Source organism: Rhinatrema bivittatum, chromosome 8, assembly GCF_901001135.1.
Source record: "Rhinatrema bivittatum chromosome 8, aRhiBiv1.1, whole genome shotgun sequence".
Lineage (NCBI taxonomy): Eukaryota > Metazoa > Chordata > Amphibia > Gymnophiona > Rhinatrematidae > Rhinatrema > Rhinatrema bivittatum.
In genome coordinates, this window is record NC_042622.1 from 239,878,377 (window position 1) to 239,896,519 (window position 18,143).

The following is an 18,143-nucleotide window of genomic DNA, read 5'->3' on the forward strand; positions in this document are numbered from 1 at the left end:
TAAAAGCACTAGGAATAATGGAATCTGTACACTTGTGTTCTTTACTTATAATTCTGAATCATGAAATAAAAATAAAATTTAAATGAAAGGTCTTGGATTGATGAGTTGAAATGTCTGGGCAGTAGAATGCTTCCTCCCCTTCAACATATAGAGGTCCATATGCAAAATGTTAGGCGGCTAGAATTTATCCGGTGAACAGGGTCACTCATTAAAACGTGATGGGCCATTATCGCCATGGAAAGATTTAAATTAGGGAAAGGGGCAGGGCTGGGCGGGATGAGAAAAACTTTTATTCCGGTATTGCTGTTTCAGACATTATCACCGGCAATAATGCCGGAAATAACACCACCTTTCCCATTGACGGTATGGGGGCGATAGTGTGAGCCATAGCTACAACCACGGTGGGCGAAAACACAGCACCGCAATGCGGCCGGGTGCACACTATCACCCCGCCCCTTATTCTGTGTGTGACTCATCATTCTGCTTTAATTATAGTGGAATGATGGGGTAAGTTAGGGGCATTCCAATGGGATAACTGGGAGGAGTTGAATTAACTGGCTAAGGCCAGATTCATTAAGGCTTTTCTCCCATTTTGTGTCTACTGGAAAAACCCGTATAGGTAGATTTTCATACACGCGTACTACACAAATGTGAATTTTGCAAATGCTGAAAATGGCAATGCATTCATCATGCCTGCATCACTTTATATATCTCCCACTGTAAGAGGGGCGCTTTCAACTCAGGGTGGGTTTGGGTGTTACATTGGTCTGCCTAGGGCCATAGGACTGGGCATGGTTCAGACATCACTGAGTAGCCATGATAGCTCAGTCCTACTTCTAAGAACGATGGATATTTGCTTGCTTGAGTTATGCCCTCTAGCAGGTGGCCCAGCATGGTAATCATACAGTTTGAGGTGCCTCGCTGGCTTAAGTTTTGTATGCTCAGCTCTCTCTCTAGGCATGATGCAGCAGCATGTTTCTAGGTTCAAATGGGAAAGGAGGGATTTAACTCTTGGTGTCTGATACTTCACTTAGTCATCTCCAGATGACGCTGAACACTACAAACACCAAGCTTTCACTTGGTTTTACAAGCTTGGCATTTGTTTATAATAACACTGATAGGATTCCATGTAGGGTTGCCAACTTTGAACCGTCGAATTTCCAAACACTTGCAGATGCTGTTTAATATCTTCGCTGATGGTGTTTACACACATGTGACTTTAATTGCCACTATTCACCATTAGAAAAAAAGCAAATACAGAATATATTAGCAGATACGGATCCATCTAGTTTGCCCAATTTACTTCTTGTTACAGTACCATAGACCAGTGGTTCTCAATCTATTTTCTGTCATTACACACCTGATAGATGATGCTCACATGTGCGACAAACTGCACACTACATTCTGCAGCTTGAACATAAAGACTCTAATTATTTTATTGTTAAAATGATGGAAGAGAAAGAAAATATTCTTTAATTTTAATAACTACTTGGAAAAAAAAAGTTGTTTTATTTTTTCACAAAAGTTGTTATCTTCACTTCATCAGTGAGAACTCTACTGTGCTGCTCACAGTTTTTTCATACAGGGTTGAATGTCATTGTACAGGACTTGCAATGACCTTGTCAACCTCAAGAAGTTCTGACCTATTCAGGAGTTTATAAAGAACAGAGCTAGGAGGTTTCTCTTTTCAACTTGCCATACAAAACAATATATTCAAAATCTGGAATCCTCTCAGTAACAGCATTTCAAAATCCCTCCCCTGCCAGATACTTTGTGAAATAACATGAAAACCCGCAAGAAAAAGATACTCAGAATCTATATAGCAAACCTGCCATACAATCAGCGCACTAATACCCAGGATCCAAACAGCACTGCAGATATAGAACGCAATATGCTTCCTGTTGGGAAAAACAGGAAGTATATTGTATTTTATAATACAAACTGGACTTAGCAACCTTGCCTAGCGGCTCTTAGATTGGGATAGGGTGTAGGTCTATGAGACATCACATACATTTTAATAGCAAGCAAACTGAAGAGAAGGCATCTCCTGGCGTAGGAGTGACTACATCATTTTCTTTTTTCAATTATGTATACTTTATACATTTGTATCTTATTGGGACCGGACATCTTAAGGCTTAGACCCATAAGAACATAAGAAATTGCCATGCTGGGTCAGACCAAGGGTCCATCAAGCCCAGCATCCTGTTTCCAACAGAGGCCAAACCAGGCCACAAGAACCTGGCAATTACCCAAACACTAAGAAGAACCCATGCTACTGAGGCAATTAATAGCAGTGCTATTCCCTAAGTAAATTTGATTAATAGCCGTTAATGGACTTCCCCTCCAAGAACTTATCCAAACCTTTTTTGAACCCAGCTACACTAACTGCACTAACCACATCCTCTGGCAACAAATTCCAGAGCTTTATTGTGCGTTGAGTGAAAAAGAATTTTCTCCGATTAGTCTTAAATGTGCCACTTGCTAACTTCATGGAATGCCCCCTAGTCCTTCTATTATTCGAAAGTGTAAATAACCGATTCACATCTACCCGTTCTAGACCTCTCATGATTTTAAACACCTCTATCATATCCCCCCTCAGCCGTCTCTTCTCCAAGCTGAAAAGTCCTAACCTCTTCAGCCTTTCCTCATAGGGGAGCTGTTCCATTCCCTTTATCATTTTGGTCGCCCTTCTCTGTACCTTCTCCATCGCAACTATATCTTTTTTGAGATGCGGTGACCAGAATTGTACACAATATTCAAGGTGTGGTCTCACCATGGAGCAATACAGAGACATTTTGACATTTTCTGTTTTATTCACCATTCCCTTCCTAATAATTCCTAACATTCTGTTTGCTTTTTTGACTGCCGCAGCACACTGAACCGACAATTTTAAAGTATTATCCACTATGATGCCTAGATCTTTTTCCTGGGTGGTAGTTCCTAATATGGAACCTAACATCATATAACTACAGCCTGGGTTGGATATTAAACAGGGGAGTCACTTGTTCCCCATATGTAGACTAAGTATAATCTTTTAGTATTAGAATTCATGAATAACCTATTATCTGGAACATTAGCTGTTGGCGAGGGGTGGAGGGTGATGTTCTTGTTAAAAGTGAACTGAATGTCTACTTTAAAATGTTGTGAAGATTGTATATTGTGTTTTTATTGTTTGACCTTCAATAAAATTATAAATTACAAAACAAAAAAAAAAAACTGGACTGCTGAAGATCTCTGCAGAGAACCTACCTGCTAGTTAATAGAAACCCTTATCTCTGTCACACACGCAGAGCACAGACTGACCCTTACCTGTTACAGAATAAAGGACCATAAATTCAAAACAGAAACATGCAAATACTGAAACCCCAAGAAGCCAGACTTTCTACGGCAGGGTTGGCCAACCCCGATCCTCAAGAGCCACAAACAGACCTGGTTGTCAGGATCTCCACAATGAATATGCATGAGATGTATTTGCATAAAATGGAGGCACCACATGCAAATCTCTCTCATGCATATTCATTGTGGAGATCCTGAAAACCAGGCCTGTTTGTGGCCGTCCATGTTCTAGGGCAAATTTCAAACTGTGTACAGAAGTATAAAGTCTGGGATTAGTTTTACCTGAGATTTTATGCCAATTCCCAAAGGTAATGTATTCCCTTTTGAAAAATGAGTTGGAAAACATCCATGCACAGACTTGCACCTGCTATTTGTTCAGGTACTTTTTTTCAGACTAAGAAGCCCACAGATACCCCCTGCTCTGCACTCTCCTCAAGCAGCAGATGCAGACAGCATAAGCTTGCTATGTCGAATTTTTGGTGACGCGCTGTTTGTGAAGCGCTGCCATAGACTCCAGGTAATCTCTGACTTTCTCCTAACTTCTTTGCGGTTAAAGATGCTCTGAACTTGCCCCGTGTTTTCTTGAAATGTTATTGGTTTTGTCTCTATCCCCTCTACAAGGTGGTTGTTCCATGCATCCAGCAACCCTTCTATGAAGAAATATTTCCTGGTGTCATGCCTGAGTCTACCCTTTTCAGAGCCTCTTATCATGACCTGTAGTTCTAGAACTTCTTTACACTGAAAAAGGTTTGTAAAAATGTTTAGGCCTCTGATTAAATCACAAACTGAAGCCTATGTAAGTGACACAAAATAAATGCATCCAACACATATGGAACATAGAGTAGCTATCAAAGCACATAGTACATTGTACAGGGGAGGATCAGATGCTAACCTACAGGTGGAGAGCTAAAATCAGGACATTTCTGAACATTTTAGCTCATCCTTTTTGTTCTTTTTCCATACAGTACCCCAATTATCTGTGCAGTCTGGAAAAATTCAGAACAGTTGGCAACCCTAATTCCCTGAAAGGTATGAAAGTGTTTGGGCTTCAAAGAGTTAAGGATATCAGTGAGTGCATTAATATTACAGTTTGAAAGAGGGGAAAACAACTCCTTCCAAAATAATTTAAAAAAAAGAGTCTCTTTATAGTTTTCATTTCCAGGGGACAGCTGGTATAGTCAGCACTGCTGCCTGTGCGTCTGCCCGCAGTATTCCTTGAATAAAGCAGTCCCTTAAGGCTCAGTCAGGTCTCATCATTCTGGACTGTGCTGATCACATGACACTGTAGTTTTGCCACATATGGCACCTGCTGCCTGCTTGTGAATGGTGTGCAGTGCACTGAGGAAGATGAAGGTTTTTGGCATAGGTAGCTGTGCTCAGCCATTCTCTAGTATCATCACAGTCACACTGGGCTAGTCCAGGGTGGGGGTGACTCTGCATCCTCCTTCACTTATATTCCACCTGGACATCTTTTAATGCACAAGAGGAATAAAAACTATTATGATTTTGCTGTGGCAGTTTGGGATCAAAAACACTAAAATGAAGCAGCCATCTAGGAGGAAAATACGCTTCCTTCTTGCTTGCCATAGGAAGGAAATATCTAAGACCTTGACTGACCAAACTGCAGTATATTCTTCCTTAAGGGTTCATTACAAATCATATTTAGAAGGCAGATGAACGCCGGTTAAATCAGGCTTGGGGCGTGGCGTAGTTAGTCCAGGCGGGGCCAGACTTCCGGTGACCGTGCGACCATAATGCGCGTCCTCGCGCGTGTGCGTGGCAGCAGCGAGATGATCCAGTAATGGCGGACGCCCCAAAGGCCCAGCAGAGCCGCGGGAGCGGCGTTCCCGGCATCGGAGGTGAGCCCTGAGTACAGCAACAAGGGGGAAAGCGGTGGAGACCGCAACAAGTAGCTTGAGATCTATTTAATGTTTGGGTACTTGCCAGATACTTGTGATTTGGATTGGCCACTGTTGGAAACAGGATGCTGGGCTTGATGGACCCTTGGTCTGACCCAGTATGGCAATTCTTATGTTCTTATGTTCTATCACTTCAAAGCGGATTACATTCAAGGATTATAAATATTTTCCTATTCCAGAAAGCTTATTATCTAATGGTCCCATTTAGTAAGCACTTTTTCCTTAGAAATTAAATGGGAGAAAGTCTTCAGTAAATAGACCCCTAAGTTTATACCTGTGGCAATAGAGGGTCAAGTGACTTATCCAAAGTTACAAGAAGCATCAGTAGGATTTGAACGCTGGCTTCTCTGGTTTGCTGCCTACTGATCTAACTATTAGGCTTCTCCTCTACTCCTTGAGTAGTGTGCATAGTTCTGGTCACCCTCATCTCAAAAAAGACAGCAGAATTAGAAAAGGTGCAGAGGAAGGTGACAAAAATAATAAAGGGGATAGAATAGTTCCCATATGATAAGAGGCTACATAGATTACGGCTCTTTGGCTTGGAAAAGAGATGACTATAGCGAACATGATTGAAGTTTATAAAATCATGAGTGGGATGGTAAGGATAAAAGACAGTTATTTGCCCTTTTAAATAATATTATGATTTGTGGGTATGTGGGCCCTTGGCCCGAGGGGCAAGTTGTTACTACATGTGGGAAGGACCCCCACAGGTCTTCACCGTCGGGAGGCGAGGTCAGAGACAGCGGAGAGCTCTGGGTGAGGCAATGGAGATGTCCCACGGCACTAGGAGAGGCCCCCCCCGTGGAGAGTAGACTGGAGGGTATGCCTGAGCAGGGATCCTGAGGAAAGGAATGCAAGAGGACCGCAGAGTGGGTAGTGTGAGGCTTTGGTCAATCAGGAGGTACTCCGGAAGCAACCCTGAAGGGAGGAGCTACACAGCATAGGATGGAGACATAATGCCATTGGCTAGCCCACAGAACAGGGAAGCCTGAGTTGAGCCACTAGTGATGTAGCACCGCCCCGAGGATTGGAGAAGTGTAGGCAGCTTCAATGTAGTACATAGGTGCACCCCCAAGAAGCGGGGAAGCATGCAAGCCCCAGGGAAGCCGGAGAGCGGTACTCCGAGGAGCGGGAAGCTCTGGCAGGCACTGTGATATGTAAGCGTGGTCCCGAGGAGTGGGAGGTGCGGACAGTCTGTTCAGGCTGCAGGCACAACCCCGAGGATGGTAAATCAATATGAAATTGAATCGTGTGAAGAAGAGGGACCAGCAGGCCTGGTGGTGGTTTAGACGCTGGGCCTGATGCAGATATTCCAAATTTTTATGATCCGTGTATACGGTAATCTGATGCTATGCCCCTTCAAGCCAGGATCGTTATTCCTTAAACACCAACTTGATGGCCAGCAGTTCTTTGTCCCCGATGGTGTAATTGCGTTCTGCTGGCGAAAATCGTTGAGAAAAGAAAGAACAGGGGTGCAGCGTATGAGTAGTGGAGTAGTGACTTAATACGGCTCCAATGCCAACATTGGAGGCATCGACCTCCACCACAAACGGACGTGTAGGATCCAGATGACAGAGACAGGGTTCCTTAAGGAAAGTGGCCTTGAGATCTTGAAAAGCCATCACAGCTTCAGGTGTCCATTGAGAGGGATTGGCCTCCTTACGAGTCATGGCTGTGAGTGGTGCAGTCAGAGTGGAGTAATGGTGGATAAAAGAGCGATAGTAATTGGCGAAGCCAAGGAATCTCTGGAGGGCCTTAAGGCCTGTAGGTTGAGGCCAATCACGGATGCTCTTCAGTTTCTGAGAGTCCATATGAAACCCCTGACTAGATACCACATAGCCCAGAAAAGGGATGCAGATTCTCCCACAGCTGCTGTAAAACTCGAGAGATGTCCCGGCGATGACTTTCGAGGTCTTGTGAAAAAACTAGTATATCATCAAGATATATGACTACGCACTGGTATAGCATATCTCTGAAACCTCGTTTATCAAGTTTTGAAATACCACGGGTGTATTGCACAACCCAAACTGCATTATGAGGTACTCGGTGTCCATCGTGGGTGTTAAAGGAGGTTTTCCACTCATCGCCCTTGCGGATCCGGACCAAGTTATAGGCCCTGCGGAGGTCTAACTTTGAAAAGATCTTAGCTCCTTGAAGCCTGTCAAAGAGCTCAGAGATAAGCGGCAGCAGGTAGCGATCCTTGAGGGTTATTTCATTTAAGCCACGGTAGTCGATGCAAGGGCACAGGGAGCCATCTTTTTTGCCTACGAAGAAGAACCCTGCGCCTGCAGGAGACTTGGAGAGCTGAATGAATCCCTTGGCCAAGTTTTCTCGAATGTATTCTAACATGGCTTGAGTCTCCATCTGTGAGAGAGATTCTGCCCCGTGGAGGCTCCGAATTAGGTAGTAAGTTGATTGCGCAGTCATATGAGTGATGTGGAGGTAGTGTATCTGCGGCCTTCTTGGAGAATACATCGGAGAAGGATGCATATTGCGGCGGAAGGCCAGAAAGAGTGGTTGTGGTTACCATACAAGGCAGTGGTGAAGCGGGTTCCAGACAATTCCTGTGTCAAGCAGGACCCCAATGAGAGAGCTGTAGGGTGGCCCAGTCAAAGTGTGAGGTGTGCTGTTGAAGCCAAGGCAGCCCCAATACTACGGGATGGATGGCCTTGTCTAAGATGTGGAACAAAATGGTCCCCACATGCAAGGTCCCAGTGCGTAGTTGGATGGGAGCTGTAGTGGATGGGAGCTGTAGTGTGGGAGCTGTAGTGGATGGGAGCTGTAGTGTGGGTAACTTCACCAGGAAGAGGTTTCCCATGAATCGAGGACAGAAGTAGGGGTACCGAAGACTAGATAATAGGGATCTGAAGATGTTCTGTAAGCTGCTTTAGAATGAAGTTCCCACCGGCCCCGGAGTTCACCAGGGGCTGGTGGGAACAAGGTGTGGAACTCTTGATTGTCCATCTTTATTGATACAGGAACAATCAGTGAAGGAGATGGCGAGGTTAGACCATCATGTTCCCTGACTTGCTGGCTGCTCCTACCTTCTCTTCTGCCTGGAAGGATTCGCTATCTACAACACCAGTGAGTACTACCATCTTCACCTCAGAGCTGTTCCCTGGAACCAGGTATTCACTCCTCGAGGGCCTGCCTCTGTTCCATCCCTGTGCCATCTCCTACGTGGAACTGCTGTGTGAGTACAATACCTTCAAGCCTCTCAGCTCTCAGGGATCAGGTACTCGCTCCTCGAGGGCCTGCTCTCCCTATCCTGGGGTTCTCCATACTGGGGCTTGTGCTTATTCCACTGTACTCATTATTCTCAGTTCTTTCCACTACAGCACTGCTACCAGAGGAGTCGCTGTTCCAGCGCCTGAGGGATACTAGCCCAGTCAGGCTACTTCAACTGCTCACTACTGCGACCTCTGGTGGCTTCATCACATTATCTAATAAAAGATCAATCTCTGTTTTGTGTGTCCTAAGCTGAGCCTGACCTGTGGCCCCTCACGGGACTGCCCCCCTTGGGCATGGTCAGCTGCCACAGTGTCCAAGGGTCTACCCAAACCTCACTAATTATAACACCAGTGGAGTGTGCACGCGCCTAGGAAGGCCCAGAATTGAGGAAGATGGCGGCAGCATCCAGGCCGCCATGAGGAGTCCTGGGGAACACAGCGGTGAAAGCTGGCCTGAGCCGCAAGCAGCCCCGGGGAGGGCAGGAGAGCAATGCAGGAAAAAAGTACGCACGGTCGCAGCCATCTGCGACTGACGGGCATAACAAATAACGGCAGGGGAGAAGAAAAGAGGGTTCGCACTCACAAAGCGGGGAGTAGCTGGCTTGTTACGGCGGTTACTACCCCAAACCAAATGTGCCTGATACTTCACTTTCGATGCACATCCAGCATGGCTCTCTGCTTCAACGGCATGGGAGAAGACTTATACGTCACACATATCCAGCATAGCTCCCTGCTTCAACGGCAGGGGAGAAGAAAAACAACCAATAAGGGCTAATAACATAGTCTGGGTAAAACAAATAAGCATGGGTGCAGCTTGCTTATTGCGGCGGCTACTACCCCTAACGAATCAAGCTAGATATTTCACTTGGATGCAGCTCCATCACTGCTCTCTACATTAAAGGTGGGGGTGGAAGGGAAATAGAACCAAGAGCTAAGAGAAACAGATAAGTATGAGAGAAAATATGGGTGAAGCTTGCTGGGCAGACTAGATGGGCCATTTGGTCTTCTTCTGCCGTCATTTCTATGTTTCTATGTTTCTATGTAATACTAAATCAAGAGGTCACATGCCATGAAATTGACAATCAGCAGATTTAGAACAAATACTTTTTCAGTCAATGCACAATTTAGGGTTTATAAAAGGCTTCAACAAGTTCCTGGAGTAAAAGTACAGGGAAAGCCTACTCTACTTGGCAAATAAAGCAAATAGAATGCTAGAAATTATTAGGAAAGGAATGGAGAATAAAATAGAGAATATCATAAAGCCTCTGTATCGATCCATGGTGCAACCTCATCTTGAGTACTTGTGCAGTTCTGATCACTACAACTCAAGAAAGATATAGCAGAATTAGAAAAGGCACAGAGAAGGGCAAGCAAAATGATAAAAGCGATGGAATGATTCCCCTATGAGGAAAGGCTAAAGAGGTTAGGACTTCTCAGACTGGAGGGGAGATATGACAGAAGTCTATAAAATAATGAGTGGAGTAGAATGAGTAAATGTGAATAGATTGTTTACTCTTTCAAAAAGTACAAAGACCAAGGGACACACAATGAAGTTACTAGATGATACATTTAAGACAATTAGGAGAATTTTTTTTTTTACTCAATGCATAATTAAATTCTGGAATTTGTTGCCAAACAATGTGGTGAAACCTGTTAGTGTAGCTGTGTTTAATAAAGGTTTGGACAAGTTCCTGGAAGAAAAGTCCAAAACCATCATTAAGATGGAGTTGCAGAAATGCATTGCTTATTCTTGGGATAAGCAGCTTGGAATCTGTGTACCCCTTGGGATCCTGCCAGGTACTTGTGACCTGGATTGGCCACTTTTGGAAACAGGATACTGGGCTTGATTGATGGATCCTTGATCGGACCCAGTATGGCAAGCCTTATGTTCTTATGTAAACTATTATCCCTGGGAGTGAGTAACAAGGAATAGATCTTTTTGGGACCTGTCGCTTACTCGTTCACCCAGACTGGCTGCTGTTAGAGACAGGATTTTGGGCTTAACTGACCTTGGTCTGACCCAGCATGACATTTCTTACCTTCTTATCTTCAGAAATGGGAGTCTTCAAGAATAAAATTATCCTTTGAAGGGAAAAGCCAAGTGTTTGCTTTTGAATTAATGTGTTATGCTCTGAACTACGTATTTGAGTCGAATATACACGTTTTTAAATAAATAAATAGTATTCTAACTCTGGTATGCACAACCACAAAATGTAAAATTCAAAATGCAGACTCCACATCAAGGGTGACCAAACTAGTGTGGGGTTGGTATCAGAAGACTTATAAGGAGAGGCTGAAGGATCTGAATATGAATACCCTGGAGGAAAGGAGGTACAGGAGAGATCTGACGCAGACCTTCAGATGCCTGAAAGGCTTTTAAGATGCAAACATCAAATCTTTTCCATTGGAAAAGAAACAGTAGAACTAGGAGTCACGAAATGAAACTCCAGGGGGGAAGACTCAGAACCAACATCAGGAAATATTTCTTCACAGTAAGAGTCAGTTTGTGCTCTGCATATATGACAGAGGTGAGGGATCCTGCTAACTAGCAGGTAGGTTATGTGTAGGAATCTTTAGCAGTCTGGTTTGTTTTGTTTATTCCAACAGGAAGCATATTATATTTTATATTTGCAGTGCTGTCTTTTCATTTGCATGCACCGCCTCCACTAAGCAAATCTATCTCATGCATATTTATTGTAGATATTCTGAATGCCTGACCTGTTTATGGCTCTTAAGGACCAGAGTTGGCCACCTCTAACGTAAATAATTCATATATATTTTGTAGTATTGTGGTATAAACATTCTGGCAATAAGAAAAATAATTTCAATAATACAGAGACACAGGTAGCTAGTTGACTGACTCTTAAGTTAATGCATGGCCTGCATAACAAGCAAAATAAAAAATGCTAGGGACACAAGACAGAGGTACTTAGGTTGGTGCTGCAGCTGGGTCCTTCATAAATGGAGCCCAGCAATCAATGAATAGAGGAACAACATGCTATCACACAGCTAGCTACTACATGATTTCCTCAATTAAATGGTTCAATTGGCAAGGTCATTACCCTCAACCTGAATTGCACAATAATCCGACTGTACTGCAAACACAGGGTGTCTGTGACTCTTCACTGGTAGAGGCAAGTGACACTGCAGCTGTAACAAGACTGAATATTTAAAGATGTCTGCCAACAAAAGTGCACCTGCCTCTCTTCCTCCGCAATCTCCTTGGGTCTTGCTTTTTATTCTACTCTCTAAGCTGCAACTATTTACTCTACACTTCCCCAGGAAATTGAGGGATAAAGGTAGATGTGAATCTTAGAACTGTAAGTGGGGGTAAAGAAAAAGGTACTCGACAGAGACTGTGCAGCTGGAGTCTGTAAAGAGAGAAGGCCTTTGGAAGGTTCATAGGGAAGCTCCTTCCACAAAAACACACATCAGGTTTCATCCATGCTCTACATATCTCGAATTATTGAATTAGTTGCTTTAGAAGAAGAATGACAAACTTACAGGGTCATTCTTTAAACTGCGATGTGCCATTATCACATGCATTAGGGCTTTATCATGCGCAACAAGGCCCTAACGCACGCGATACTGGCCGCATCATGGCGGTACAATTTAAATCGGGAAGGGGAGGAGTGTGGGTGGGGTTTGGGTGGAGCAATAATTTTTACCACATTATTGCCAACAGGACCATGGAAAATAACACCTTTCCCCGTGGCGCTATGGGGGTGAAAGTGTGCGGCCCTGCTGCATCCGCGGTGGGCAAAAACGCATCGCCACAATGCGGCCAGCTGCATAATTTCAACCCGCCCCTTTTTTTCCCGCGAGCCATTATTCCGCTATATTTATAGCAGAATGATGAATCCTGGGGTAAGTTGACCATGCCAGAAGTTCAACCTGTGGACCTATGGCTACAAAAGAATAGTGCAGGTGTTTTAAATGCCAATAAAACTATGCTAAAATCTGATTGACAGAAATGTGTCTGTATGATGGGGGAAAGTGTAAATGACAGACCAAACTGAAAATGTACATTAGAAACCCATATCACCCCCAATTCCTCAGTCCCTGAGCACAGGAAAATAACAGCTCAGGTACAAAATATTGGCCAGATTCCTGAATTATTGCTTTTAGACAGGCAGGGACCTCCTTAAGACATACAGGCTACCACTGTCCACTGTCTCAGGTTAGAGAAAAAAACAACATTTCAAGAAAGCATGAGACAAGTACAGGAGATCTCCGAGTGCAAAGAAGTTAGGGAAAAGTCAGAGATTAACTGGGAGCTATGGCAGCATTCTCTACCAGTGTGTCACCAAGAGGTAGGAGGTGTATTACAAAAACGTTGACAGAGCAAGCCTATGCTTTCTGTATCAGGAGAATGCAGATCAAGGAGAATCGGTGTGTTTTTTAGTCTGAAAAGGTAGCTGAACAAATAGCAGGTGCAAGTCTGTGCATGGACTTTTTCCAACTCATTTTTCAAAAGGCAATAGTTTCCCTTTGGAAATTGGCATAAAATCTGTGGGTGAAAACTACCCACAGACTTTATACTTCTGTGCACACAATTTGAAAGCTGCCCTAGAGTGCCTGGCTTCTCAGTTTCAATATGTGCATGTTTCTGTTTTTAATTCATGGTCCTTTACTCTGTAATAGGTAAGGGTCAGTCTGCAAGTGTGACAGAGGTGAGGGATCCTGCTAGCCAGCAGGTAGGCTCTGTGTAGGGATCTATTCTTTAGCAGTCCAGTTTGGTTTGTTTATTCCAACAGGAAGCATTCTATGTTCTATATTTGCAGTGTTGTCTTTTCATAGTTAGGGTTGTTGCTGTTATGGTCCCGGGTGTTAGTGCTCTGATGGTATGGCAGGTTTGCTAAATGGCTTCTGACTGTCTTTTTTGCAGGTTATTTCACAAAGTGGCAGTGGAGAGATGCTGAAGTACTAACCCTGAGAGGATACCACATTTTTATTTATTTTTCGTATGGTGAGTTGAAAGGGGTAACGTCTAGCTCTGCTCTGTGTACACTCCAGAAAAGGTCTCAGAACTTCTTGAAGATGACAGTGAACTGCACAAGAATTTGTCTACACATTAGTCCCAGATTTCTCACTGATGAAATGAAGGTTAAAAACTTATGTGAAAAAATAAAATAATTATTTTTTTACCAGCAGTTCTTGAAATTAAAGAATATTTTCTTTCTCTTGCATCATTTTTAAAAATAAAATAGTACTTAGATTTTTTTTTTAGTTTAGCTGCAGAATGTAGTGTGCCATGAGCATCATCTGTCAGGTGCATCGTGACAAAAAAAAGCTTGAGATCCATTGCTCCAGCTTGCCTACGGGAGGACCCTACAATATTTACATAAACCTTGTCCAGGGTTCTGAATCACTGCCTGCCACAAGGTGAACGCATTCGTTATTTTTACGAGGTGCGGTGCATGCTGAAACACATAAGGCTATGCACGGAGTGGAGTGTACAGCAATGCCAGATAATGAAACATAAGCATGTATTTAAACCATAAATGCCATTGTGAGATACTGTTATCACTGCGGTCTCTGTACAATATGATAACATTTGCCTTTACAGTCTTGTGTCTGAACAGACTTGTGTCCAAGAAATCGACGAATTCCTCATAAGGATGTGCAGATGGGAAATTAGAGGCCAAATAAATGCACAGATTTGTTCTTTTTCTATTTTTTTTTTTTACTCCTGAGCACTTAGTTGCAGCTTCACAGCAATTTAATATGGAACTAATGCCTCTTGCTCCTGAGTAGGTCCACAAAGTTAGTTTAATGTTCCAGATAAAGTCGGTGATTATAACATTTAAATTGGAAAAAAAAAAAAAAAGATAAATCAAGTTTGGATCTACCCTAGATCTTTGAATCAAACCAGTCTCTGACATAAGCTCACGGTTAGTACAGGGTCTTCCGATGAGCCTTCAGAATAGGGGGATACTTTTAGGGAGATGCTGACAGGTGCGTGGAGAATACAGACCTGACGGGATCTACGTTTATGCCAGATCGAAATTTTGTTCCCGGAGCACAAGATTGCACAGTTGCATCATAGAGGAACAGAAAATTTAACTTACTGCAAAAGTTATTTCATCCACCTTCCGTAAAGGATATACCGAGATTGGAAAGGTGTACTCTATGGAATACCTACAAAGGCACTCATTATGTACACATCTGTTTTCTCAATGCTGGGGGACTTAGAGATGTAACTTTCCCTTCCAGCAACACAGGCGGATAAGGTGAAAAAGCACATAAAGGGAAATTATAAATAATACATCTTTTTTCCATCTCTAACCCGGGATAGGAACCACAATATCATTTTTTTCTGATATACCCTACTAATCCGGAACACCAGCTAACCGGCATGACCCTTCCCAACTCGCTAGAAAGAAACGGGTCCCATGGCATTCTGATATATTGCTCCATCCCTGACGAGCAATTCCTCCTGAACTCAGATCCAGTAGTTCACCAGAAAGAAACCAGGACTCGTCTTCACCACTGGTTGCGCGTTTCAGGGGTTGTTTTTTTTTGAAAAGGAGAAAAATGTCTTTAGAGATTATTATCCACAGGCAAGAACCCACCTGGGAAAGTCTTCATCCTGCCATTCCTCCTTCACGTCCACGTCCACGTTCTCCATTCTTAAAGTGGCCTCCGTGGTCCCCATGGAGCTTCAGCTTGATTCGGGAGGCAGAGAAGAGGGGGGGCTGAGCGATCCACGGAAGGGCGAGGCGGATCCAGAACCAGCACAAGAGGAATTCGGCTAGGACCAAAACAAACACGGGTTCAGAGGAGAGAGCAGCGAGCCTTTACGTGGGAGGCCACTGCAGTGGGGCAACCACGACCCCCTCTTCCAAAGGGCCATGTGATCACCCGCATGAAATATTTTATCGGGACGCCCAGAAAAAGGGACAGGCTCCCATGTCAGATCTGTATCACAAACAAAGTGCCTTCCGAAACCAAAGCCAAAGAGGAGGGGGGTAATTAATACTTCTGTCCAACCCTGCTTGCGCGTCTCTGCCCGCGTATTTCAGCGAATAGATAACGCGCACTGCGGAGGAGGCGTGCCCGTGTTTATCTTCGCATTCTTTTCGCTGAAACCCAGTTCGTCTCCCTCCTCCATCTTTCCTCCTCGCTCCCTCCCTCCCTCAATCTTTCTGATCTCGGGAGGCAAGGCAAGAGGATATGTGTTCCTTGCAGGCAGATGCGTTTTTACCAAAGCAATACTCCCCAACGCCTTCGATCGACAAAGCAAGCTTTAAGAGCTGCCCTTTTGTGCCCCTTCCTTTGCTCCAGATGCGCTCCCTTCCCCGGAGACCTCAATAACCTGCTCTTTTCCATTGCACGGATACACAGTGAATCGCATTACGTAAACCTAGCCGCAGATACTATAATGTAATCGCCCATTTTGGGTTTATCGCTCCGGCGCTGTTACTCGGTATTCTCCCACCTGCTTGGAAGACGGCAGCAGCCGCTCAGTCACATCTTTCTCCCCAGACCATTTCAAAACAGCATCAGCCCACGAGAAACAGCCCCCGATCCTCCCCCCATGCAGCTGGCAAACGTCATTGTCATGGAAGGTCCTACTTACAGTGCAATCCGCCTATTGTTCCCGACGAACAATAGAGAGCCCCCTTGCCTTCCAGCGGTGCATGACTGGCTCGGGGAGGGCTTCTGGCGATGGAACTCTCTGGACGCCGAGAGAAGAGCAGGAGCCAGCTGCGCGTTACAGGCGGGGGGGGGGGGGGGGGGCAGGACGGAGCCCTACATACTGCGGGGCAAGGCTGTGCAGCTGCAGCTCTCCGCTTTCACTTTTCTCTTCCTGGGGAAATGGAGGCTGCCTTCATCCAGCCTCATGCTGGTGTTGCTGGCTCTAGCATCACTTTCCTGGAGCTTCCTCCCGGATTTTGTATTTATCTACTGCTCCCAGCTGGTCGACGCTTATCCTTTAAAGATTGCTAATTACACGGCTTTTGAGGTGGGGGGGAATGGGGTGGAGCCAGTGGCGAGAGGTTATGAAAAACTCAAAACACCACTCCCCTTTCAGTGTCAAATCTCCTCTGGTTGGACGGATTACTGGCAAAATGTCAATTACAAAACCCTCTTCAGCAAGATATGGGGAAAAGGGATTTAAATGGAGTAGTTAGGCCCTAACAGAAAAAGAATACTATTTCCTCCTACAGAAGCTGAAACACAGCACCTGGAAACAAGAGCCAGTTCTGGCATATAAAATCTGTCCAGCTAACCCCTCCTTTATTTACATATCCTATTTCAGTTTTAGCCCCCGGCTGGCTCTGGTCCTTGTTACAACAAAAGTACACAAAAAGTGCCATGTTGGGTGAAACCAATGATCCATGGAGTCCAGCGTCCTGTCGTCCACAGTGGCCACGCAGGTCTCTTGGAATTATCCTGCAGATTCTTATGGGGAGATCCATTCCCTGCTGTGCACTCCCAGAAATAAAGTGGTGATCCCCAGATTACTTGGTCCAAACCTTTCTTGAATCCTGCTCTACTATCTGCTTTGACTACATCTTCTGGCAACAAATTCCACAGAGTAATTGTGCATTCACTAAAAACAAATATTATATTTGTTTTAAATCTGCTACCAGCTCCTTTCATGAAGTGTCCCCTAATCCTGGTAATCTTTGAAAGGAGTAATAACAAGTTCCTATTTACCTGTTTTACCCCACTCATGATTTTATAAACCTTTATCATATCCCTTCTCAGTCCTCTCTTCTCCAGCTCCTAACCTGCTTGGTCTTTTTTCATAAGACAGCCCTATGTATATTTATATCATGATTTTTATGTGTTACATTTAATTTACAAGCCTGGGGAAATAACAAGTAAAGCTTTGCAGGAGTGTTAAAAATAGGGATAAACAAACCAGTTCAATTTAAATCTGAACCTTATCCATACAGGGTTTTGAATTATTAGAGATGAAGTAGGGCAAACTACATGGACTGAATTATTTCCGGTCATTCAGACTTGGATAAATCTGGATCACTGGCAAGGCAACTGAAATTGCCCTAGTCCACATGTTCAAATCTTTTTGACTGGTTTCAAAAGTCAATGAAAACATTTTTGTTTCAAACAGCTTTTGAGATTGATTTATTTACTGAGTTTCCTGATACTATATGAGGCAATATTCAGCCACTGAGTGGCTCGGCTAGTTAGCTGGATTATCATATACGGCTAACTAACAGGGTATATTCAGCAGCGCAGTTGTACCACTGCATATACCTGGCTATCTTAAAGCTAGACAGTTCTGTATAACTCTATGGCCCAACCAGAATTAGCCGCATAAGTTAACTGGCTAAATCCAAATATCAGAGTTAGCCAGTTAACTTATCCAGCTAACTTCACTCCTCCCCAGAGTACCTCCTGCCTGCCCCAAGAATGCCCCTGATTTATCTGGCTAAATTCTAGCCAGGTAATTAGTTAGCTGAATAAGCACTCAATATACCTGGATAAGTTATTTAGATGGATAACTATTAACTTAATCATCCAAATGGCATTTGAATATGGACCTCTCTATTTTTAATGCTGCCTTGTGGTATTGTTTATGGATTTTGTGTTATGACTGCCATATTGTATTTGTGTTTTCTATTATACTTATTTGTTTTTTATAGTGCTATACCCTGCTTAAGATGCATTTACAATTCAAGTG

General features: G+C 43.9%; 1 protein-coding gene across 3 annotated transcripts in view; it reads right to left on the reverse strand.

Moving 5' to 3' along the window:
- The window catches only part of ATCAY (ATCAY kinesin light chain interacting caytaxin), a 73,703-nt gene extending 57,499 nt beyond the window's left edge, over positions 1-16,204 (reverse strand). The window contains exons 1-2 of one of the 3 annotated variants that reach the window (XM_029614298.1): positions 16,068-16,204; positions 15,061-15,239 (exon numbers count right to left, since the gene is read on the reverse strand). In XM_029614298.1, coding sequence (XP_029470158.1) covers positions 15,061-15,143 — 83 coding nt within the window. In that variant the 5' untranslated portion in view covers positions 15,144-15,239; positions 16,068-16,204. Of the gene's footprint in view, positions 1-15,060; positions 15,316-15,926; positions 16,000-16,067 lie in introns of those variants that run through there. The other 2 variants (XM_029614300.1, XM_029614301.1) reach the window with 2 other exon arrangements.
- Positions 16,205-18,143: the final 1,939 nt, after the last annotated feature.